The sequence below is a fragment of the Equus asinus genome, chromosome 3 (assembly GCF_041296235.1).
Source record: "Equus asinus isolate D_3611 breed Donkey chromosome 3, EquAss-T2T_v2, whole genome shotgun sequence".
NCBI lineage: Eukaryota > Metazoa > Chordata > Mammalia > Perissodactyla > Equidae > Equus > Equus asinus.
Genome location: NC_091792.1, coordinates 76,638,769 through 76,665,190, shown reverse-complemented (window position 1 = coordinate 76,665,190; position 26,422 = coordinate 76,638,769). Strand labels below are relative to the sequence as shown.

The window sequence follows — 26,422 nt, the reverse complement described above, 5'->3', positions numbered from 1 at the left end:
ACAAGAGTAAGGTTATTATGCAGATTTAAGTCCTTGCCTTCCGCATTGATAAGAGTTTCTAGAGGTAAGGTCATCCCCCTTCTTCCTGGTACAGAGAGGGAGACATCTTTACAGATGGAGATTTCCCTTACAAATGGAAATGTCTCTTACAAAGGGTAACTTCTACTTTTCAGAGTTTCTCTCATGTCTGCAGTTTTTGAAAGTAACCAGCCCAAAATAATCTTCATGCCAAAGAGATATATCTTGGGGTGGCCAATTCTAATCCTCTATAAAACAGCTATAACAAAGAAAACCAGAAACAACCATTGTTATCATTTTGATACATTTTCTTTTAGTCTTCTAAACATCCATGATTTGAATGAACATTTACAAAGTTGGAAGAGAAATTTGCATGAATTCAATCTAGTATGTATTGTAGGTCAAGGCTGAATGCTAGCTTCTGTTGACAATAGGTGGTGTGAGTGAGCAGATAAAACTGATGAGGATCAAGGATGCCTCAGGGAGAAAAGCCCAAGGCTTCCTGGCCTACATACCAATCTATATCATCCTCACAGAAGCATGGGACATCCTGACCTCATTCAATCTGATTCTTACCCAAAGTTATAAGACCACCTGATAACCAGACTCCACCTGCACTGATACTTTTTTTACCTAATTTTTCCTTTGTCTTGTAAAGAAGCAACTCACATACTTATGCCTTATAAATTTAGCCCTACCCTCAACCCATGTTTGCAGCTCTTCACTGCCCATAGGTCCTGTCCCCATGCTACTCCATGCTACTTCCTGAATAAAAGAGCACTACTGCCAGACCTTGAGAGTCCAAGAAATGTTTCTTTCGACTCCTCAGCTCACTGAGCCAGCATCAAAACGAGTGACAACAAATCACATGACCTACGTTCTATTATCTGCCTAGAATCTGAGATTTCTCACCTTTTATCAGAGTTAGAGTTCAGGTTCTAGCCCTGTCACTTCCTGACTGGGGAAATCCTTGAGCCATTCTCCCAACTACAAAATGAAGACTACAATAATTTCCACAAAGTTTTCTAGGGAATTAAGTAAAATGTTAGATAATATCTAAATATAACCTATAAAATACATACAGACACTATAAATTAAAGGAAATAAAATTACATTTGTAGAAATGCTTCTATACCCAAGTTTTAAACTTAGACTTGGTTTCAAATCCTAATTTTACCAATTTACCAGCTGTGTGACCTTGGGCAATGACTAAACTTCCTCCTGGGCCTCAATTTCTTTGTTTATAAATGGAACAATAAACTCTGTCTCATGAGGTAAAGCACCCAGTCTAGTGCCTTGTGTATGGCAGACACCCATTAGGCCTAGGCCCAGCAGCTCAACTTTCTAGAGACCAGACAGGTGACAAGCTGGTCAGGGCACAGGTGGAAGAACACTTTACATTCAATCGGGTATTAACATATTTAGTTCAGGGTGCTAAACAATAGAGTAAGGGGCTTCTGACAATAATGAGCTCTCCTTTTAATAATTTAAGGAAAACCTAGATAGATGTTCACTAATCTGGGATGTTGGAGAGGGGATTCTTGCCTTTGGTCTTAGGAGGAATCACCTTATGGTTGGAGCAGCACTGTCTAGTCATTCATTTGTACTTTTAATAAATACATATTGAAGGCTGACTTCTGTCAGGACTGTGCTAAGTGATGCAGCCATAAACAACACACAGAAGTCTTTAGGGATCTTGTGTTCTAATAGGGGTGACAGTAAATCCTGTTGGCTTTACCCTCACTACATGTTCAGAATCCACACACTTCTCACTGCTTCCACTACTACCTCTCTGGGCCAAGCCATCACCATCTTCGCATGATTACTGAAATTAGTCTTTCAAATAGTCTTCCTGCTATCACTTAATTTTCAACACAACAATCAGAGCTATCCCTTTAAAATGTAAGTCAGACCATGTCTCTCTTGTGGTCAAAACTCTCCAGTGGATCGACATCTCGTTCAGAGTAAAACCCAAAGTCTTTTAAAAGCCCCACAGCCTGCTTCCTCCTGTTAACTCTGACCTCGTTTCTCATTAGCTTTCCCCCTTGTTGATGTTGCTGGAGCCCACTAGGCAGCTTCTGCTTCAGGAGCTCTGTCCTTGCTGTTCTCCCTGCCTGTTCTGCTCTCCACCAGATACCTGTATGTCTCAACCATTGACTCCTTTCAGGTATCTGCTGAAATACCACCTTTCCAGTGAAGCCTCAAAGTCATAAACCCTACTGTTTTTCTTCAAAGATTGGCACCTGAGCTAACATCTGTTGCCAATCTTTTTTCTTCTTCTCCCCAAAGCCTCCCCAGTACATAATTGTATATTCTAGTTGTGAGTGCCTCTGGTTTTGCTATGTGGGATGCTGCCTCAGCGTGGCCTGACAAGTGGTGCCATGTCTGTGCCCAGGATCTGAACTGGGGAAACCCTGGGCTGCCGAAGCGGGAGCACAAACTTAACCACTTGGCCCCAGGGCCGGCCCCAAACCCCACTGTTTTGTTTGTGTATGTATGCATGTATGCACACACATATCTGTACTAGATTATGAAGTTTAGAAGAATACTGAGCATTATCTATTCATTCCATAGAGGTGCCTGTGACTCCACAGGCCTTTGGAAGGGCCCCAATATTTATTTGTAATTTGAACAGGGCACTTACTTTTATCCTAAAGCACTTTTCTCTCAGGCTTTCTGTAAGGTGCTGTTTTCCATCACATAGCAACATTTTTTCATATTTTAATACCTCTTTGATGTTCTGTTGGTCCTGCTTGGATGGAAAGAAATAAACAAGGCTTCAGCTATAACTCCATTCATATATAATGTCTAATCATTTACTTTTTCAATTACACATTGTACATTATTTCAATAATGGAATCAAATATTATACTTGTAACACAAAAAAATGTAAAAAATGGTCAGAAAATGAATAATAGTATCATGAAGTCTTTTAGTGAGTAACCTCAACTCATTGGGGAAAAAAGTGGGAGAACCACATATTTTTTGGAGACAGAATCTGTTCCTGTAACCTTCATAGCTGCAAATTAGGTTTTAGATTTATCTCTGGTTCCTACTCTTCCAGATCTCTGCATTAGAATAATTATTGCCAACTAAACATGCTAGCACGACTGTCTGTACTGTCCATGGTGCTCCAAGCTCCATTCATATATTCTTCCCAGCACCTTGGACCAGAAAATTCATACCCTGCCTACATTTTGTATTTCTGACTACAAGTACAAAACAAAACATTTTCTCCCATTTGTTTATCTTATTTACTGCAGTACCCAGAAGACTAATTGTTCAATGATTATTGGTTGAATGAATTAAATCTCTTTATAAATTTAGTTAGGGTCCACATAAATATGATTCCCAAGTGTCTGATGTTTCTATTGAGATTGCAAATGATACTGTTTTCCACTTTATTCTTTCTTCACTATTGAAATATGAGAATGAAAAAGATTTTTATAGATTTCATAAACTTTCTTATTGATCTGAAGTTTACATTACTTTTTAGAGGATTCAGTTCAATTTCTTTTTTTGTATTCATCTTGCCTTCTTCCCTTCTAATGTCACTAACAAGAGCCCACGTCTAACCCTATCAGGTAGAGATAGAGAGATGGGCTATTTAATCTTTTGTAAATCGAATCCTTCAACTATTTCTCCATTGAGAATAATGCTATTTCTTGGTTTAAAAACTCTTTTAAAATTTCATTAAAGAAAATAGTCTGCTTATTTAACAAATTTTTTCTTAAAAATAAAGAATTAAAATGGTATTTTCTGAAATAGATTTTAGCTTCTTTTAAAACTGTACTTGCCTGTTTGTGTGAAAAGTTATAGTAATAGTTTTCCCATTATCCTCCGTTTGTAGAAATTTCCCGGAAGAAAAAAGTAAAAACATTGCTATCCTTTTCAAAAAAGCTTGTTTCTTATAAATAGTTACTAGATAGGGGTAGATTCTGAACTCGCTCTAGCTATCATTTCTCTTAAGGTTTCTCTGAATTGGTCTCTTTCCATTTTTGAGAGACTTTTATGCTCCTTAGCTCATCTCTCTCCTTAGCTACAATTCTTATTTCTTCAAGGCTTTCATAAAGTTTCTTAGTCAAGTGTAAGTTATCCATTTCCCCATTTTGCATAGATAAATTTTGGGCCTCAAACTGCTTCTTCAATCCTTCCGTTTCATTCATTTTTTAATGAGTTTTACTGACATCTTCTTTCACTTTAAGAAGTTGAAGCTCTTTTTTCTGAAGTTCTCGGATCTTGAGATAATTATAAAACAAGTTAGAATGCAAACAGAACTCCTTCAAGGACGGAAAATAGTCTATTTGTTACATACAAGCACATATCTATGTCTATATATCTATTTCTATCTCCTTGCTGAGTCTACAAATAATTTTGGACACAACTACTCCCAAAAGAATAAAACAACAATACCTTTTCCTGTAATTCATCTTTTGCCTTATTTAAATCCTTTTGAATATTTGAAATCTGGGTTGTCTTTTCTGAAACTCTCTCTCTGAATTTATCAATAGTTTCCTGGTGTTCTTTCAAATGCATACGAGCAATTTTCAGTTCTTGTTGTGTTTCCAGATCCTTTATTATTAGAAGAAATTGAGAAATATGATAATATAAAGGCACATTATCTTTTCTTAATGATGAACTAGTTAAAGTAAAAAAATGCATTCTCACAGTTAAAAACCACCAACACACCACCCCCAAATCAGAACAGTATGGAAGGATAGAGAGTACAGACCCTGTCCCTCACCTCGCCCATCCTAGTCCTGCTCCTTGTTGAACTGGCTGCTTGCTCTTCTCCTTTCAGACCCCTTGGACACCCTTCTAGATCAACGTCACAGAAAAAGTGTCCCATTCTTATGCTTAGTGTTCCCTTATACAGACAAACCCCACTTAGCCAGTGCCTTATGGCGGACACTTGGATTGCTTTTAGCTTTTGTTTACCACAAACAATGCTGCAGTGAATGCTGTTGTATTTCTGCCCAAATGTGTGAATGTATTGGTTGGATAAATTCCTAGGAATGGAATTGCTGTAACAAACGTATATGCTGATAAATTTTTAATAAGATATTGTCAAACTGTCTCCCTAAAAGGCTCTAACATTTACTTTTTCACCAACAGTATCATTTATTTAAAAGAGAAGGAAGCTTCTTGTATTAAAAATATGTGTGCTGGACAGGAAGAAAGAGTATAACTCACTCTAGCTATGGTTTCTTGTAGGTTTGCCTTCAGTTGGTCTCTCTCCAGTTTGAGTGCCTCTTCCACTTTTCTTAGATTATCTCTTTCTTTCATTACAGATTTCATTTCTTCAAGATTTTCATGAAGTTTCTGAGCCAAGTTTAAGTTTTCCGTTTCTATTTTATCCAGAGTTAAACTTTGGGCCTTGAATTGTTTCTTCAATCGCTCTATCTCGGACATTTTTTTCTGTGTCTCACTGACATCTTCTTTTAACTTAAAAAGCTGATGTTCATTTGCCTTAAGTTCTTGGATCTTATCAAGATAATCATAAAATAACATGTCAGGATACAGATGGTTTTTAAGACAAGTATAAAGAATAGTTTCTAAATTGATTAAGACAATAGGCTTCTAATGTCACTCATTAATATTCTGCATAATTCCACACAGAATTTATTTTCTTTTGAGATTATATACGTAAGTGTATATATATATACACACAAGTGTGTACATATGTACATATACACACAAGTGTACATATATATACATATATATACTTGTGCATATATACACATGTATATAGATGCACTCATGTACATATACACATAAGTGCACTAATCTTAAGTGTATAGTTCAATTATTCTTGACATATGTTTACATCTATGTAATAACAACCCAGATTAAAATATAGAACATTTCTAGCACCCCAAAAAGTTCCTGTGTGCCCCCTTACTACAGCCAACCACTATCATGACCTTGGTCATCTTAGGTGACTTTGCCTGTTTTTGAACTTATAAACCACAAGGTGTAAATCCATTCTCCCAGTGAAAGGCATCTGAGTTGTTTTCAGTTTTTCACTATTATGATTAGAGCTGCTATGAACATTCTTGTACATATCTTTATGTGGAAGTATGCGTTCTTTTCTCTCAGGTACATACCTATAATCGCTGGGCCACAGGCATGTACATGTTCAGTGTCAGTAAACACTGCCAACGTGTCTTCCAATGTGGCTAAACTATTTCATATCCCCAGAGGATTATAGGCACAAATAAGTCAGACAGCCAATCAAATAACCCTCCCCTCCCCCCATACCTTTTCTTGTAATTTAGTGTTTGAATTTTCTAAATCCATCTGCATATTTGATATTTCATCTGTCTTCTCAGAAACAATCCCTCTGAGTTTATCAATAATTTCCTGGTGCTCCTTCAGATGCATGTGAGCAATTCTTAGTTCCTCTTGTTTTTCCAGATTCTTCATCATTAGAGAAATTTTGAGAACAGTGACATATCTTAATGTTAAAATGTTAGTATTTTTTTAATGAAAATAACATATTTTCTTAGTAAAAATAATAAAACTATTACTTCTTACTCTGTATTTTTGTTGTTAGAAAGTGATAAGCTTTTCCTCCCCGTCCCCACCTCCCACAGCCTGCTCCCACTTTCCAGAGGCAAACATGTTATATGTGCACTATTCTACAGCTTGCTTTTCCTCCTAAGAGTCATTCTGGGCTTTCCATATTAGGACGGTCAAATCTATTCCATTTTTTTATTAGGTGTTGCATAGTATTCTGACATATTGCTCTTGTTTACCCAGTTTCCTTCTGATGGACATTCAGATTGTATCCCATTTTTTATTACAAATTGCTACAATGAACAACACTGTGGTGTATATATGTGTATGTATATATATATATTTCTTTATCTTAACAATTGATTAAGTATACATGTAGGATAAAGTCTATGAAGAAAATATTGCTTACAGAATTTACAATTTTCAAGAACAATACCAAGTTACGTGCCTAAAAGTTTCTATCAGTTCACTCACACCAGCAGCACCATCATGTGAAAGCAGGGCTCACTGCTGTCAGCAAAGCCCACGCTTCCTCACGAGGGAGGGAAGGAGTATCGCTTACTGTAGCTTCCGTCTCTCGCAGGCTTTCCCTGAGCTGCTCTCGCTCCGTTCTGAGGGTTTCCTCCACTCTTCTGAGGCCATCTCTTTCCTTAGCAACAAGTTTTATTTCTTCAAGGTTCTCAAGATGTTTCTGAGTCAATTTGAACTTCTCTGTTTCTATAGTTTCCAGAGTTGAATTCTGGGCCTCTAATTGCTTCTTCAATTGCTCTGTTTGATGCATATTTTCCTTGAGATCATTTTTTGCCTTAAGAAGTTGATGTTCTTTCTCCTGAAGTTCTTGGATCTTGAGATAAGCATACAATAAATTATGACATAGATAGATTTGATAAAAAGCTAAATAATAGTTTCTAAATTAATAGGCAAATCTTTACTTGTCTCCAATTTTAGGCTAACTCATATCTTGTTTCTTTACACAAAAGACCTGATTCAAACTCTCAGCTACTCAGATAACAACTTTAAAAAAATACCTGTGCTTTTAAGGCAGTATTTGTGTTTTCTAAATGTATTTGCATATTTAATATTTCATCTGTCTTCTCTGAAACAACTTCTCTGAGTTTATCAATAGTTTCTTGGTGTTCTTTCAGATGCATGTGAGCAATTTTGAGTTCTTCTTTTGTTTCCAGACCCTTTATTAGCATGTGAAGTTTAAAGAATATTTTAACAACATCATCTCAACACTGCCCCCCTTCCCAATTGGCTCAGTTTTAAGGAAACACAACAGATGAAGAAAAGGGTCTAACTGACCTTAACTTCAATTCTTCTTATGTATTCTTTAAGTTTCTCTCTCTCTACTTCAAAGGACTCTTGTAATTTCTGTAGATCATTTCTTTCTTTGGTTATGGATTTTATGTCCTCATAATTTTCACGGAGTTTCTGAGCCAACTCTAGCCTCTCCATTTTCATACTTTCCAACGTTAATTCTCGGTTCCTTAATTCATTCTTTATATTCTCCACGTCATTCATCTTTTCCTGCATCTTACTCATCTCTTCTTGTACACTAAGAAGTTGTTGCTGTTTTTCTTGGAGTTGTTGGCTCTTAAGAAATAAAGTTTTTATTATTACCATTTTGCCATATTATCTTAAAATTCTTATGTAAAATGTACTTTGCCAAACTGAGAGAATCATTATCACAGCCCTGCACACTACCCTAGTGGAAACAGACAAGCAGCACTGAAAGTAAAGCAGCTTCTAGGCATAGTGTCTGTACTGGGCTGAAGAGGGTCCCACCCAAAATTCAAGTCTACCCAGAACCTCAATGTGATCCGATTTGGAAAGAGGGTTTTTGCAGATGTAATTAGTTAAGGATTGAGAAGATACCCTACTGGACTAGGGTTGGGCCCTAAATCCAATGAGAATGTCCTCATAAGAGACGGGAAAGGACGCACAGAGACACAGAGAAGATCCTGTGAAGATGGAGACAGAGATTGAAGTGATGCAGCTACAGAACAAGGACTATCGAGGACAGCGGGAGCCACGGATAGCACAAGGCAAGGAAGGACTCTTCTCTAGAGCCTTCAGAAGAAGCATGGTCCTCCGACACCATGATTTTGGAATTCGAGAATCTAGAAATGTGACAGAATAAATTTCCATTGTTTTTATGCCAGCAAGTTTATGATAATTTGACACAGAAGTCCTAAGAAACTAACATAGTGTCACTTGGTTAATCAAGGAGGCAAAGTAAAAATGCGAAAAATTTAAAAAGAAAAGAGACTGACTAAATATATAGATGTACCTGGCAAATAAACTGTAATTCCTCATCTCTTAAAACCTTTTTGGATAATTTATTTTTAGTTCCAATAAGGTCTTTAGGGGATGGCCCACACAAACACTGAGGCATTAACTTTTACATAAGCCTATTGATATCACCTCTTTGGGAGGAGTATGAAATAGGAGGTTTTAGTAAATTCAATTAGGTTATAGTGAAAGGGATGAGAATTAAGAGAACATATATTAGGAAAAAAACATTCCACAGAAGCACAATGGAAACACTACGCTATTTATAATGCATGTAGCACTGTTCTTAGGATAAACAGAAAGATATCAGTGGGTCCATTTTAGAATTACTAGAGCAGTACAATTGTTCTAACAGTCTTAGCTCTTACACAATTATATTACAACAGCACCTTACTTCTAAAAAAGAAATAATTCAGGAACTTGCAAACATCTAAGAGATGGAAATAGTGACAAATCTTAGAGTTTAGAGAATGACTAATATAGCTCTATATAAGGGCAGGAGCTTTGTTTTACTGACTAATGTATATCAAGTGCCCAGAACAGTGCCTGGCCCACGGTAATGCTCAATAAATATTTGATGAATGAATGAATACATCATGAGTAGTTTAGATGAACCAAGGCCCCCTCTCATTGAAAGACTCTAGGATAATATAATACACACAAAAGAGGTTAGCTAAGATCCTAGTGTGAGTTCAAACTGTCCAAAATATTAGCATTGAGAGCTGTTCATTTGGGAGGTACATTCTATTTCTGGAATTTAGGTCTATTAGAACCAAAATTTATCACCAAAAAAAAAAAAGTTTAGTCAGGAAATATGGCCAGGAAGATAACTTTAAAAATTCACCTTTTCCTTTAGCTTTTCTTCAACTTCTGCCAGTTTCTCACAGGTCCTAGAAAGCTCTTTCTCTTTCTTTATGGTACAGTTCTTTTCTTGTGCAACTATCTCTTGTTGCTTTTTAAGTTCACCTCTAAGAATTCTTAATTCTTCCTGGTTTTCAATGGTCTAGAATTTTTAAAAAGTTGAGATTAAATGACACTAGCTTACATTTAGGAAATCAGGTAAAAATCAGCATTTACCTCAGCCTGAAAATGGAGAAATCATGGCAAACTATATTGGAAAAGACTAACTTAAAAAGAAAGTGAGTCTATTTTGATCATGTAAATGCCAAGAATCTGCTTTCTTATGCTGTTTCTTTATTGCTCAACTTACATTCCTACCACGAGAATTAGAACTGGATTTAGTATTCCATCATAAGAGGTTTGCTTGTTTTCTACCCTGAAGCCAAAAGAGACTGTTTCTAAGCTTTCATCGATAGACGATGAGACTGCAGGTTATAGGCTTTTCATATGCTGGGATGGCTTTGATTTTGAGCAAGCTCAAAACAGCAGCCGTCCTTTGCTAGCATGAATTGGACTAATCTTAGTTATTATGCTTAAAGAGTGACATTCTCAAGTATCAAGACCAAAAAACATTACAAGACAGATACCGAGAAGAAAATACAACTTTTGTCTGTACTCTTATTTACATTCAGCTCTTTGACCAAACAGACAATCCTAAGAAACATGGAAAATTACACAAAAGGTCAGGGTCTACTGTGATCCATAGCAAACTTCTGAAAATATTAATTTCAATCTATTACACATTAGATTGCCCCCACATATAGAAACAAAAACTAAAGTAGGTTTGAAAATATTGGCAAACATTAACAATTAAACATGAAATTTAAGAAAAATTACAACAGCATAAATAAAATAGAAACACTTAGGAACCAATTAACAAAATATGTCCAAGATCTGTACATTGAAATCTATACAACACATCACTGAGAGAACAGTTTATAGAAAGATACACAATAAGCACATAAAAAGATGCTCAACATCTTTAGTCATTAGGGAAAGGCAAATCAAAACAAGGTTACACCCAATAGAAATGGCTAAAATTAAAAACACCAATAATATGAAGTGTTGGTGGGGATGTGGAGCCATCAGAATTCTCTTAATGTGCTGATGAGAATGTAAAACGGTGCAACTATACTTTGGAAATCAGCCTAGTAAATTCTTACCAAGCTAAACATACATCTCCCTATGACCCAGCTATTTCACTTAGATCCATACTCTAGAGAAATAAAAAATATATGTTCATAAATACATTTGTATGAGAATGTTTATAGCAGCTTTATTCAAAATACCCAAATAGTAGAGATAACTCAAATTTCCATCAATACAGGAGAAAGGCTAAACAAATTGTGGCCTATTCATACACTGGAAGACTACCAAGCAGTAAAAAGGAGTGTAGAAAGAAGTGAGACAAAAGAGCACATGCAGTGTGATTCTATTTGTGTGAAGTTCTAGAAGAGACAGTGAGCTGAGGTGGAAAACATCAGGACAGTGACTATGTGGGGCAGAGGATGAGATCAGGATTGCCTGGGTGGAGGTGGGAGGGAACTTGCTGGGGTGGAGAGAACACAAGTAGAGACATTTGTCAAAAGTCATCACACTGGACACTCACATCAGATACATTTATTGCATGGAAATTATACCTCAATAAAGTTGTAAAAATCTAAAACATACAAAGACAAAAACACATTGCTGAATCTCACCATTCCAATACTGTCCCTCAGGTCAGTCTTCAGTTGCTCCTTTTCTGCAGTAACCCTCTCTAACATTTGTCGCAGTGCTGTTTTCTCCTGTATTAAAGAAAATATCTTTCTCTGTTGTTCAGTTAGCTCATTATCAACATCTGCAATCAGCACTTGGGTTTTTTTGGCTTCCAAACTCTGCTTTTTATCTATGCCAACCATCTAAAATATTAATACATTAGAGAAGAATTTCTTAGTAACAGTTTTAATAATAAAAATAGCCAAACTTCTATTACTTATTATGTACCAGGCACTATTTTCACACAGTGACACATTTAATCTTCCCCATAACCTTACAAGGTAGGCACTATTACTATCTCCGTTTGACAGGCAAGGAAACTGAATCCCAGAGAGGGTAGGTCACTTGCCCAAGGTCACTCAGAGAAGTTATCAGGCTTTGAATCCAAGTGGTCTGGTTCCAGAGCTCGTGCTCTTGTGCCTGTTCACTGGTAAGAGCTATGTGGACAGCTATAGATAATTCACAACTATCTTCATGTACGATGGGTTAACCTGGCTTTATGAAGGAGTAAGCCAGCTTAAACTCTCCCTCTTTATTTCTTTCCTTCAAAAGCTGGAAACCATAACTTATGCCCTACTACTAACAAATCTTTATTTTCAGAGTTTTATTATAGATAAGAGGGCAAAAGAGTTTTGTTAGAAACATATTTCATATTATAGTAGCATAATTCACCTTTTCATATTTTTCATATACTGCTTAAGAAAAGCATGTTATATAAATCCATTTATCCATAAATAAGTCTTAACCAAAGGTAACCTGATACATGGACTCCTTGGTAAAAGGAGACAAAGATTGATGTTACCAGTATGAAATTAGGGTATCACCATATAATCCTATACTAGCCCAGTAAAAACACTCAGCTGAATATTGGTCACAGATGTTTAAAAAGTTTTTGTAATAATCTATATTTAATTAGAAAAAAAAGAACAAGAAAAAAAATCATCCAATGACACCAACTTCACACAACCACTATTAGAATTTGGGAATATTTCCTTCCAGAGTTTCTTCTATTAAAATAATTTTTTTAACATTGCAATTATGACTACTTTACATATAAGATCCTTTTTAGTTTTTCTTTCCCACTTAGATTAGATGATATGCATTTTCCCATGCTGTTACATAATCTCCAAATTATAATTTTTAGTAGTTGCTCAATTCTCTAGAGTGGATACAGACAAACCATATTTCATTTGGTTAGCCCCTTCTTTTTGGCAATCTGCATGAGCTTCTACAAGGATGAGCAGAGAGCTAACTACAACTACAGGAGAAATTAAGGCAGGAACACAGAGTCTTTGGGATTAGTCAGTCAGCTACTATAATTCAGAATCTTGCATCTTTACTCCTAAATATGGAAATGTACACAAAACAAAGCAGATTGAGACAAAGTGCAAAACTGAACTCAGCCTAGAAAGTATTCCAGCTACCATGGTTATGAGCAAATCTAATAGGTCTAATTATTAAATAAGGAAAAAAATTGTGTCCTTTATATGAGAATAAGCCTACTAATCACAAAGTTTAAAATTTCTGTTGAGACACACTAGAGAAACTCATTTCCAGAGAGAGACACATCAAGCAGGATTGAAAACGGGCACTCCTAGAGGCTTCATGATAGACCTACTAGGCTATCATAGGCTGCCCTCTGGTGCTCTGATAAACAGATTTATCTGGAAATCCCTAGACCCACTGCTTTATCCTCATGGGTGATTCCAGCATGAACACGATTTCACAAGACCAAGCTCACCTCAGCATTGCATCCCAGATTTCAGAAACCCTGATGAACAGAATGGCCCAGGAGAATTTCCAGTTAGACCCTTTTATCAACACAGATGATTCCAGCATGAACTTAATACCACAGACTGGCTGGTCCGGTGAGTGTAACTCTCCTTTTCCCTCACTCCGCCTCTACTGCTCCTTCTCATGGGGCCCTGTGACTGCATTTTGCATTTGTTTAAAAGCGGCTACTGACTGTGCATTTATTTTCAAAAAACTATTGAAAAACCTTTCCCCTTATAAAAGTGGAAGTCATAAATTTTAAATCAAGGTCAAGTGCCTTTGGCCCATAGTTGACCCAAAATATAGATAAACTGAGAATACAAGATACAGAGCAAGTGAAAATGCTTTCTAGGAAAGAATGACTGAAGCATAGGGAGAGAGGAAGAGAAAGCTCCTTTTCCAAGGCAGGAATATTGTACCCCAGAGTAAATGGGAAAAAAGAAGCTCATTATATAGAGTAATAGTATATAAAGGTATATAGAGGTTTCTTTACATAAGTTGGATCTTACTGAATTGTTCTTTAGTATGTATCTGTTTTTATTTAATAATGTATCCTGGAAATTTTCCAATTGTAGATGATGTCTACTTTAAAGAAATTCCATGACTATACAAAACTCTATTACATTTCTATACATTAACAATAAACAATTAAAAAAGGAAATAGAGAAAACAATCCATTTACAAAAGCATCAAAAAGAATAAAATATTAAGGAATAAACTTAACCAAGATGGCAAAGGCTTGTACAATGAAAACTACAAAATGTATCTGAAATACATTAAAGACACAAATAAATGGAAAGACGTCTCATGTTCACAGATTGGAAGACTTAATATTGTTAAGAAGTCAATGCTACCCAAAGCGATCTACAAATTTAATGCAATCCCTATAAAATCCTAATAGTGTTTTGCAGAAATAGAAAAATCCACCCTGAAATTCATATGGAATCTCAAGGGACTCCAAACAGGCAAAACAATCTTGAAAAAAGAACAGAGCTGAGGGTCTCACACACCCTGATTTCAAAACTTACTACAAAGTTATAGTAATCAAAACAGCTCAGTACTGGCATAAAGACAGATATATAGACCAATGAAATAGAAAACAGAGCCCAGAAATAAACCTTTGCATATGGTCAAATGATCTTTAACAAGGATGTCAAGACCATTCAATCATAAAGGATGGTATCTTCAACAAATGGTGTTGGGAAAACTGGATATCTCATGCAGAAGAAAGAAGTTGGGCCCTTACTTTACATCATATAAAAAAGTTAACTCAAAGTAGATCAAAGACCTAACCATAAGAACTAAAACTGTAAGATGCTTAGAAGAAAACATGGGAGAAAAACTTCATAAAGTGGATCTTGCCAATGATTTCTTGGATATGACACCAGAAGCACAGACAACAAAAGCAAAAAGAGATAAACTGGACTACATAAAAACTACAAATTTCTGTGCACCAAAGGACACAATCAACAGAGTGAAAAGGCAACCTAGGAATGGGAGAAAATATATGCAAGTCACACAATTGATAAAGGGTTAATATCCAGACTATATAAAGAATGTCTAAAATTCAACAACAAAAACCAAACAATCCAATTTAAAAATGAGTAAAGACTTGAACAGACATTTCTGTAAAGATATACAAATAGCCTACAAGCACATGAAAAGATGCTCAACATTACTAGTCATTAGGGAAATGCAAATAAAAACCACAATGAGATATCATCTCACACTTATTAGGATAGCTACTGTGAAAAAAGGAGAAAATAATACGTGTTGGTGAGAACTTGGAGAAATTGGAACCCTTATGCACTGCTGGTGGGAATGTAAAATGGTACAGCCATGATGGAAAACAGTATGACAGTTCCTCAAAAGATAAAAAACATGATCCAGTAAATCTGACATCCAAAAGAATTGAAAGCAGGGTCTCAGAGAGATATTTGTACACCATGTTCATAGCAGCATTATTCCCAACAGCAAAAAGGTGAAAGCAATCTTCAGTGCCCATTAATGGGTGAATGGTTAAACAAAATGTAGTATATACATACAATGGAATATTATTCAGCCCTAAAAAGGAAGGAATTTCTGATGTATGCTGCAACATAGAGGAACCTTGAGGACACTATGCTAAATGAAATAAGCCAGTCAAAAAAAGACAACATACTGCATGATTCCGCTTATGTGAGGTACCTAGAGTAGCCAAATTAAGAGAGATAGAAAGTGGAAAAGTGGTTGCTAGGGGCTAGAGGAGGGAGGGAATGAGGAATTGTTTAGTGGGTATAGAGTTTCAGCTTCACAAGATAAAAAGAATTCTGGAGATTGGTGGCACAACAACGTGAACGTACCTAACACTACTGAACTGTTTGCTTAAAAATGATAAAGATGGTAAATTTTATGCTATGTATATTTTACCACAATTAAAGATACAAAACAAACAAAAATAAATTTATACATATATATATATATATATATATGAATGACTACTACTCCAAGCTATGGATGTATGAAAGATTATTTCACCATTCTCCTATTGGTGAACGTTTTAAATTCCCAGTAGTAATTATTCTGGATTAAATAGTATTAAGTATAATAACAATGAAAAATAGTATAAAAAATTCTGACATATAAAAGGCATTTTTGAAAAGTAGAAATGCATTGTAAATAAATCAGTTATATAAAATTACAGGCAATCCCGTTATGGACTGAATTATGTCCTCCCAAAATCCACATGTTGAAGCTCTAAGCCTCAAAATGACTGTATTTGGAGAGAGGGCCTTTAAGGAGAGTAATTAGGGTTAAATGAGATCATATGGCTGGGGCCCTAACCCCATAGAACTGGTGTCCACTCCAGAAGCAGAAGAGAACCAGAGCTCTCTCGGCTCACACACAGAAGGGCCATGTGAGGAGAGGTGCCATCTGCATGATAGGAAGAGGGCTCACAAGAAACTGAATTTTCTAGCTCCTTAACCTTGGACCTCTAGCTTCTACAACTGGGAAAAAGTAAATTTCTGTTGTTTAAGCTACTTAGTCTATGATATTTTGTGATGGCAGACTAATATACCTCCCTTTTAAAAAATCATCATTAGCATCCTAGCCTTTCTTGTATATAATTAAATAACAAAGCAGCTCTTCTCCCCAGGTTTCAGGACAAAACGAACCATGCTGCCTAGAATAAGCTGAGATTTAAGCACAGCACAGCTCTAGAAACAGACATGAACACGACACACACATCGATAGTGAACTCTCAACTAGTACACAAAATCTGATATAAAACAAATATTTTACCCATAAGTAATAATAAGCACTCAATCTTTCTTACATTCTTAGAATTCAGAGGGGCTTTTAAAGATGTTTAAAATACACCAGGCCTCGGAAAATATCAGCTCAAAGTTTGAACTAACATTTTTGCCTTTTCCTTTTCCAACTGATTGTAAGCAGTTATATCTGAAGTTATTTCAAAGACACTAGGGCTAATCTTGTAAACTGTTGTTAGTTATTCACTGTGAATAATCAATAAGATTGAGGTCACCATTATGTACTTAAGTGTCTGAAGTTAAGGAGAAAGCTCACATATAGTATATGAAAACTCGAACAGAAATACCCTTTACCTTTTCCTGAAATTCATCCGAATTTTCTCCTATGTTTTCCTCTATACGCAAATTCCTGGAAGTTTCCTCAGAAATTTTCATTTTCAGTGTGTTAACTGTTTCTTGGTGTTGTTTTAAAGACTCAAGAGCATTTCGTAATTGTTCTTGGGTATCTATGTTCTTTGTCAGAGAAAGGGAACACAATTTCAATTAGAATAATGTGAAACAATGAAAATAACTTTATAGTTACTGCTTGATCATAAATAATAACTGATGGCTCCTGAACGTCTTGAAGAGGCTCTGAGTTTTCAGTTTACTCTGTCAAAGCCTCACCATGGTCACGGTGTCCTGAATGTCACTTCTGAGCTGGTCCCTCTCAATCTGCAGGCTCTCTTGGAGCTGTTTCAGGCCATCTTTTTCTTGGGTTAAGGTTCTTACTTCTGCTAAGGTTTGTTGAAGTTTCTCAGTAATCAGTGCTTTCTCCCTTTCGACAGTTTGCAGCCTAGAATCTCTACTTTCTAATTGTTGCTTCAGCTCTTTCACTTCATTTAACCTTTCTTGACTCTCAGCTGTTTTCTGCTGAAGTTCCTGGGTTTTGTAAGAAAGCTTTAAAATAAGAAAAAGTTACTGTGAGAAGCAGAGCATTCTGTGGCATCTATATAGAAGCCAAACCCCAGAAAACTAAAGACCATTTCCATAGAGGGTGTGTTGTACCAACCTCCATGTTCAAAGCATCCAAGCTTAAACCAAGTGTTTGAGCTTCTTTAGAGAGATTTCCTATGTTCTGACTCATTCTTGCATTCTCCTCAAGGACCATCTTATACTTTTGCTCAGTTTCAACATGTTGATTTTTAAAATCTTGGAATTCTTGATCAGTTCTTTTATAATTCAACTGGCTAGCTGCTAGGTCACTTTTAGTTTTCCCAACTTCTTCAAGTAAATCTTGAATTCTACTCTCTTTATGAACTACTTCAGAAAACAATTTGTCTTTTTCTGATGTTATTTTACAGAGCTCTTCAGATTTGTCATTTATCTACGGAAAAGAAATAAAATTTAGCTATGTTAGCAATATAAGATCCACTACAGCAGTTATCAGGAAAAGAAAAGCTTTATCTGCAAAAAAGAAAAAAGACATTGAAATTAAGCACAGATTTGACTGAGGAAAGGTAATATTTTTATTGTCACATCTTTATAACAATATATTATCCTGCTTAACTTTACCATCAAAGTTTTGTTTGGGTTCTAGTAAGGATTGAGTGGAGAAGAAACACTTAATTAGGATGTCTTTATTTCCTTATCTATCATTCTAAAGTGTTTTCTAACTTTATGGTGTTTCAGGCATCTTATGGTTTTTCTTAGAATTTGACTTATTATTTTCTTTCTAAAGGCTTTGAATGCAGCTCAGATTTCCAAAAACTTAATCCATGAATAATTTAAATTTTAAATAACTTAAATTTAAACTATTATTTAAGTAATTAATTTAAACCAACAATATCCAGCTTATAAATAGTTTAATCATTGTGAAAGATAAAGGAGAAGGAAGTGGGAAAAAGAGAGGAGAGCCAAAGTTGAGACAAAGGAGAGGGAGCGAGACAGTAGAGCTCTTGTAACCACAGGCTCAGGGTAGGAGGCAGGTCTGTGTAACTCAGCTTTTAGATCCATAACTATGTGTTGGGCTAAAAAACAGCATGTACTTTAAAGAGTTTTTAGGATGACTAAATAACGTTGCTAAAGTTGTTTAGCATGATGCTCACCATGTAGTAAGTACTCAAATTCTTGTCCTTTTTATTTCTTTCAGAAAGGCAGAAAAAGGAAAGGCTGGCAGAAGGTTTCCGGAATTGCTCACTAGGCTGCAATATTTACGTCAACCTCTAAAACTTCATCAATGCCACCCTCTTTACCTCCTTACTCTCCTTTATTCAACATAGTGATATGACCACAGCAACAGCACCAAAAAAGATAAAGACTAAGGGTGGGCCATCAATCTCTGTTGAAAAGCACTACATCTGAGGACTATAGAAATGGCCCCTACATGGATCTCATTACTAAGTATACTGTTACATATTCTTTGAAAATGTTCCTAACAAGCAGGGTCAAATGTTTACAGTCTCTTCACTGTTACTTTAAAACAAACTATGGCAAAATATTTAAGGCAATATTGCAAGGGTTTTTATTTCAAAGTAAGAGTTATTTGCTTAAAAACATATTTACCTCTTTCCTTAGCATTTCTACTTCTGAGGGTAAAGATTTCAACTCTGAGAGCAAATTAACTTCTTTATGCAAAGCTTCATTTTCTTCAACTTCTTTATTCAGTTCTTTCTGGAGATCAGTAATCTTTCTTCCTGATTCCAAATTACAGAGCAAATCTAGGATATTTTTGGTAAATTAAACAGTTTGCAGTTATTGGGACAATTTAAATTACATACAAACTTAGATTACTTAATCAGATTATATAAAATTTATTAAAGAAAGAACCAGTGTTGGTCAACAGGTAATCCAATTGTTAAAAGTTCTTGAATCGCCTTTTTCAAGATCGGGTCCAATTCATTTGAAAAATAATTCTTAAACCTTTATAATTTGAAGTCCATGGAAACACTTATAAATACTGACACCAAATGATATTGAAATTTAATATTAGGCTACTTACAAACATCAGAGAACAATGGACTTTTAATCATTGGAATGGAGGTGCAAAATCCTTTAGGCAGTTGGATTTGCAAAGAGGTAAGTCTGAAATTATAAAATACCTTTTGGAACTTTTCCATCTATAAGGCAGGTGAGTTTTGCTATTTCATTAAAAGAAGATTGTAATTCTTTCTCCAGATCAACTTGCATTTTCTTCTTTGCCTCCAACTGCCTTTGATATAACTGAATATCATTTTCCATTTGCTTGCATGCACTTGCAAGTTCTTTCTATGAGAGAAACAATACAAATTCACAAAAATGTAGTGATCATTACAACTGCTTTATTATAAATATAACAAAAATCACTTACCATTTTCTCTTTCAGCTCCAGATTTTCACTCCTGAGACAGGCTGCTTCTCTCTTGGCATCGAGGGCTACAGCCTCAGCATCGAACAGAGTCTGTTTCATCTGTTTGAGGTCTTGAATGTTTTCCTATACACACAACAAAAAGGATTTCCTGAAAGCTAACTTTCTTAGAGTTGGAAAAGACTTTAGAGAACACACACACAGATGTCATTCCTAACAAATCAAAAATGGTGAAAATACGTTAATCACCAAATTTTTTTTAGGATAGATGAAAAGAAATGACATTTTCGAAAATAAAAATATTTTTAAAAATTCTGGTTATCTTTTTCCAAATTATAAAAGCACTATATATATAGAAGTACTGTAATTTAAGAAATCTGTTATTGTTTAAAAAAGATTAACACAATTGTTGCTCAGCTAGCCTGTTAAAGTTTCCTACGTATTTTTAAATTATTCTCTCCAAAACATGACAGGTGAGCAATTAATAGTTAAAATTAAGAATATTAAATCACAAACTGAAAAAAAAAAGACAAACAATCCAAAAGAAAAAGAGAGAAAAGATACGAACAGGCAACTCACAGAAGAGAAAATATAACTGATAAATACATAAAAAGATCCACTGTGTCATTTTTAAAGAGAAGTAGCATTTTAACATGACTTTAGCTGACATGAATTCAACCATATGTCCTTGGGAAAACATTAATGCATGAATGAATGAATGAATGAATAAAGAGAAAGAAATAAAGAACAACTTTTAAAAAGTGGGCAATTCTGCTTGCCACTCTGTCAGTAGACACTCGAAGATTATATGAAAGTACCTTTCTTCCCAGGGCCTCCAAACAGTAACAACACTTTTAAAAAGAATCATTTGTGATTAATAGAAGGTAACAAAAAGTACTCTGACAAGTTCAAATGAAAACAAAAGAACAACAGAAACTAAGATTAAAAAAATTCTAGCTAGTGGACAGCCCCGTGGCCGAGTGGTTAAGTTCACGAGCTCCACTTCAGTGGCCCGGGGTTTTGCTGGTTCGGACCCTGGGTGCGGACATGGCATCACTCATCAGGCCATGCTGAGGCAGCATCACACATGCCACAGACAGAAGGACCCACAACTAGAACATACAACTATGTACTGGGGGGCTTTGGGGAGAAGAAGAAGAAAAAAAAAATGATGACGACGAGTGGCAACAGATGTGAGCTCAAGTGCCAATCTTTAAAAAAAGAAAAAAATTCTAGCTAGAAACTGTTGCCTTTTAAAAAAGGTGTTAAAAACTAGAATCAAACAGATACTTTCTTGAAGTAATCAGGTGGATTGAAAGCAAATAAAAAAATTTAACAATTTCACCATGAGATTCAAATGTTACTTAATGCCAAGATCTGATATCTTGGCTGAGATCAACTACATACTTCTTCATGCATTTGTATAAAACAATTGAAAAAAATTAAAATGTTTTTTGAATTACTGGTTTTTAATGGAAGCTCACTCCTAACTTACTTACATGCACTCAAAGAATGATGTCCTCAACTCTCTGAGCGATTCTTTATCTGTAGAATGGCAATGATACCAACAGTCCCTTTCCCATAGGGTTAGTGATAGGATTAAATAAAATACTAAATGTAAAACAACTACAACAACGCTCGGCACACAGTAGGCTCAACGTAAGCATTTGCTATGATGATGGTGATGGTACACTATAAATGCCAACATGATTACACAACAAAATAAACCTGATTTTTACCGATGAGTATGACAAGTCCATGTTCACATTTTCTGATTTTTGAGTGTCTATGTATTTCTGTAGCTTTTTAATCTGGTCTTCCTTTTCTCTAAGCAGCTCTACTTTTGAACTTAGTTCATTCTAAAAGAATCAAAGGAGAGTGAAACACAATTTAATTGGATCTAAATTCTAAGGGATTAAAAAGAATTTACATTTAATAGTTTAGACAGTAAAATTTAAAAGTTGATACTTAAAAAATATAATTCCTTCTCTTTTCTGAAATCATGTTCAATTACATATGATGTATATTTTATAGCTCTAGTCCCTTATCAACAGAAATATCAACATAAAAGCTCACCTCAAGATCTTGATTATACACTTCTGCATGCTTAACTAAATTCTTTAAGTTGGAAATTTCATGAATTAGTTGCATCTGTAAGAGCATCTGAACAGGCAACAGAGCAAACCAATAGTTAAACAGAGCAAAAAAAAAAAAAAGACAGCATTCATTCACTGCTTCAGAATCACCTAACACAGTAAGAAGGGCTGAGAGATAACTGTTCAAGCTACTGCAGCAGAGCACCTCATTATTTAAAAATACAAAAACTCTCCCAAAAGACCAAACCCAACTAACCAAACGAAAAATCCCAAAACCCCACAAAACAAAGAAGAAAACCTCGGCATAACCCAAATAACAGTTACATCATCTGTTAATAAAGTTACAATAACATCAAAAGTACATTAGTAGGCATCACTTGGAGGAGATGAACTGTAATCAAACTTTTAAAAAACATTCTCTGAATAGATTTTTGTTTTGGGTAAGTTAAATGCATAAATGTATTTACCCCGTAAGATTTTTTCTTCCCATGAATTAGCCATTTAGCTTTACACTGGCGTGCTTGTTAATGCGTTGTGATCTGGAATGCAGGTTTGGATTAGGCTGGTTCCATGTGGTGCTCACCAAAGCTACAGAGGTATGCACAGCATTACCAACTATCTACCCTGTTGGTTTATTCCACAGGGAATATTGGAAAGATGATGTTATCGCTTTACATTGTCCAACTGTCTAAAAGTATAAAGAATACTTAAAGATATAAGTATTTCTATTAAAGTTTCCTTTCTATCAAAATAGCTATAGCATTAACTATCTCAGTACCATAAACTTTTGTGTTCAAAACAAGTAAACTACAATTTCCTAAGATAAACATATTTTTCCTTAGAATTATTTAATCTTAATAATCAGATGAGTCCTTAAAGAGTAAAAGCAAATTCTAGTAGAATGCAAGTGACTGGCTGTTTCCATCCTAAACTAGTTTCAGATTTCAGACTAGTGTTGACGTTCTTATTTTAGGGCAGTATCATCCAACAGAAATATAATGTGAGCCAAATTTGTAATTTAAAATTTACTAGTAGCCACATTAAAAAATAAAACAGGTAGAATTAATTTTAATAATACATTTTATTTAACCTAATATATCCAAAATATTGTCATTTCTTCATGTAATCAATATAAAAAAAAATGAAATATTTTACATTCTTTTTTCATACTGAAGTCAATTCAGACTGGCCCCAATTCAAGTGCCCAGCTGCCACATGTGGTGAGTGGCTGCCCAATTGTTTGGCAAAGTTTTAGACATTTGTATAGGTTGTAATTTAAACTGGCTTCATCTTTTACCTCTTCTTCTCTGTTTCTAACTTTCGTGCAAGAAAACTGCCTATTTCTAATTTTTGTGCAAGAAAAGCACATTTACCAAAAAGAAAGAACTAAATGATCATTCTTAATTTTGGAAAATATTTAGAAAATAAAGATTTAGAAGGAAAAATTCTCCCACTTCTCATTTGAAATAGCACTTCATTTGAAGTATTGGTTCTCATAAACAGAAAAAGATGAAGCAACTTTTGTAAAGATCTGAGTGTAACCTTCCAATAACATATTGTTTAAGATGCTGAGCATAAAGTGTACAATACGATCAAAAGTTAATCTGTTGCTGCTTAAGAAAACAATGTAGATTTCAGCTGTAATTTTCCGCAGGTGAAATGAAATACTTAAGTTCTTAAGACAAAAATCTCCAAGTTGTGAAAATTATAAAATTAAATAAATCAAGTTTTTGTCTTAAGAACTTAAGTATTTCATTTCACCTGCTGAAACTTAGAGCTGAAATCTGCATTGTTTTCTTAAGCAGCAGGACTGAAATTTCTCTTGTTCCCTGAGCTTGATGATACTGACCTTATTTCTCCCTCTAAAATCACTATTTAAACATCCTATATTATGATATTCCCACTTGAGAATTATCCACAGCTTTGGTGATTTTTGGTGAAACCCTTTGGCAAACCAGAGCAATGACATAGGTCCTAAAGCCATAATTTGACTTTTACTCTTTTTTGGTTAAACTTTTCCCCAAAATATATGTTTTGGAACATATTTTACTGCATACACATAAACTTACAATATTTTCAGTTTAAAATGGAATGGATATTGTAAAACTGTCTTTGAAAAGAATAAGTTTTTATTACTTAATCTTTTATGTTACCTTACAGAACCTAGAATTTCAATTTATGTCCAAGAAAAACTGAAGAGAATAGGATTATTTTCCCCTTTGACTGTGGTTAAAAAAGAAAAAAAAATCCAGATGTGAGATTCAAGTCATACATTCTGTTATTTTGTAATCTTTTTGAGTGTGACAATTCAGTGAGCTTCAGTTTTTACTAATTGAACATATAAATGACGTAATAAAAAATTAGAGAAATTACTGCTACACTTATGCCCGAAGTTAATTTTACGTCATATTATTTATAATAAGAAATACACAAAAACTTAGATGAAATTTTGGAGTTTGAAGGGGCCTTGGCAAGCACCTGATCTAACCTCAGGGGTGGAGACGCGCAGGAAGGAAGCCCTATGAAATTCGGTGCTTGCTCAAGGCCTTGTCAATAATGCGTGCCAGGCTTGAATCCGCAGTGAGGTCGGGAGCAGCAAAACTGGGGCTTAAATCCATGGAGTCTGGCCCCAGAGAACCTGTTCTTAACCATGACGCCAGACCACCTCCTCTCAATAAAATCCAGTTTTACTGACTGAAGTCCACTGTTTTTTTCATGACATTTTGCATTTTGTCAATATGAGAATATTAAAAAAGGTAAAATGAAACTCTGGAGAACTTACAAACTTTTGCGTCTTAGGATATAATACCTATGAAATGTAGGATTAACTAATTTGTAGGTAGAATGGAAATAACATATTTGGCACAGGATTCTTTTTTCCTTTTAAAAAGGAAAAGAGGGTGAGAAACTAAACAATGACACAGAGGAAAAATGATTGTGTCCCTTTGGGCTATTCATACAGAAATCTGAGAAGCAGCTGCAAATTAACTCATACTTTAACCACACCAAACACTGGCTCTTAATTTTGGAGGGAATCACAGATCACTTCACAAGTATGATAACAGCTATGGATTCTCGTTCCCAAAAAATGAGTGAGTTCAAAACTTCTGCAAAATAATTTCATCGTGTCTATAAACTCTAAGTTAACGACTCTCTGCACTAAGAAATCTCTTGAATCTTTTGGACAATTTCTGTCTCCAAAGTCTGATGATTTGGGGATTAGGTTCTCTTAACATGTAGCCTAACATTATACACTGAGAAAATTTAACTAATCTGTTTCATTTCTAAAAATTCCATTAAAACTACTTGATATTAGTTATACTAATTTTTACAATAACTCTCTTATGGGAAAAGAAACATGCAAAATCAGCTTTCCCAGCTATTCTAATAATGTTCTAACTACTTAGGTACATACTTTCTAAAGAAAATGAAGTCCATTAATATGTAGTATCCATACATAAAACATTCACTAGATATTAAAATTCATATTGGTCTCAGAAGGAAACAGCTATGCTCTAGGCAGCAATTCTGGTATACTCAATAAAGTATTGATAACATACAAATTATCAGGAAATAATTTCTTCAAGATTAATTCATCAATAGGCAGATTCACCAAACCTGCTCAAAGATGTTTTTGATTCCTTCCTCTTCTTGCACACAAGCACAAGTGAAACAATTATGATTTAACTATTTTTAAAGCAATATAAATGAACTGATTATTTCTTAAATTCTCTAAATTGTGTGTACAAATGGAAAATGGTTGGGTTTTCAATATATCAACCTTAGAAATAAACATCTTTAAGAAAATGATACTTTTAAAAGTGTGGTTTTAGGGTCCAGCCTGGTGGTGTAGTGGTTAAGTTTGTGCACTCCATGGGTTTGGATGCCAGGTGCAGACCTACATAGCACTCGTCAAGCCATGCTGTGATGGTGTCCCACATACAAAATAGAGGGAGACCAGCACAGATGTTAGCTCAGGGACAATCTTCCTCAAGCAAAAAAAAGAGGAAGATTAGCAGCAGATGTTAGCTCAGGGCCAATCTTCCTCACACACACACAAAGTGTAGTTTTAGTTTAGTTTTGTGTTTCCACATCTTTTCATCTTTTACCTCTTGATCTTTTTCCGCTTTTCTTTCTAGAGCCTCAAATTCATGCAAATCATTCTTTTCTTTTAATTTCGATTCCATTTCTTCATTTTCTCTTCTTAGTTGTTCATAGTCTAGTACCAGACTATCATAGTTAGCACGAAGTGAATTCAACTCACTTTCTAAGTTTTCCTATTATAAACAAAACCAGATTTTCAAGTCAGAGAGGATTCAAGTTCTTTGTTTTGTTAACTAAAATCTGGATTAGTCAAATAATTCATTTAACCTTGAATCATTTGGTAGTTTGGGCCATTCTCCAATATCTTCCCAATGGTCTAGCTTGATCCACAGCATAACAGAAGGTCTGCCTTTTGGTAAACTAGCTAACATAGAATAGAGGAA

At 35.0% G+C, this 26,422-nt stretch overlaps 1 protein-coding gene across 1 annotated transcript in view; it reads right to left on the bottom strand.

Annotated features, from left to right (window-relative positions):
• The window catches only part of LOC123284687 (centromere-associated protein E-like), a gene marked incomplete at its 5' end in the record, with an annotated part of 61,753 nt that overhangs the window by 6,028 nt on the left and 29,303 nt on the right, over positions 1–26,422 (bottom strand). Inside the window, 18 exons of the mRNA XM_070506461.1 lie at positions 2,663–2,770; positions 4,432–4,590; positions 5,212–5,502; positions 6,280–6,438; positions 7,100–7,381; positions 7,566–7,724; positions 7,843–8,133; positions 9,677–9,835; positions 11,433–11,633; positions 16,869–17,027; positions 17,181–17,453; positions 17,566–17,880; positions 19,059–19,213; positions 19,595–19,760; positions 19,843–19,965; positions 21,579–21,698; positions 21,916–21,990; positions 26,045–26,212. Coding sequence (XP_070362562.1) covers positions 2,663–2,770; positions 4,432–4,590; positions 5,212–5,502; positions 6,280–6,438; positions 7,100–7,381; positions 7,566–7,724; positions 7,843–8,133; positions 9,677–9,835; positions 11,433–11,633; positions 16,869–17,027; positions 17,181–17,453; positions 17,566–17,880; positions 19,059–19,213; positions 19,595–19,760; positions 19,843–19,965; positions 21,579–21,698; positions 21,916–21,990; positions 26,045–26,212 — 3,363 coding nt within the window. The remainder of the gene's footprint in view (positions 1–2,662; positions 2,771–4,431; positions 4,591–5,211; positions 5,503–6,279; positions 6,439–7,099; positions 7,382–7,565; positions 7,725–7,842; positions 8,134–9,676; positions 9,836–11,432; positions 11,634–16,868; positions 17,028–17,180; positions 17,454–17,565; positions 17,881–19,058; positions 19,214–19,594; positions 19,761–19,842; positions 19,966–21,578; positions 21,699–21,915; positions 21,991–26,044; positions 26,213–26,422) is intronic.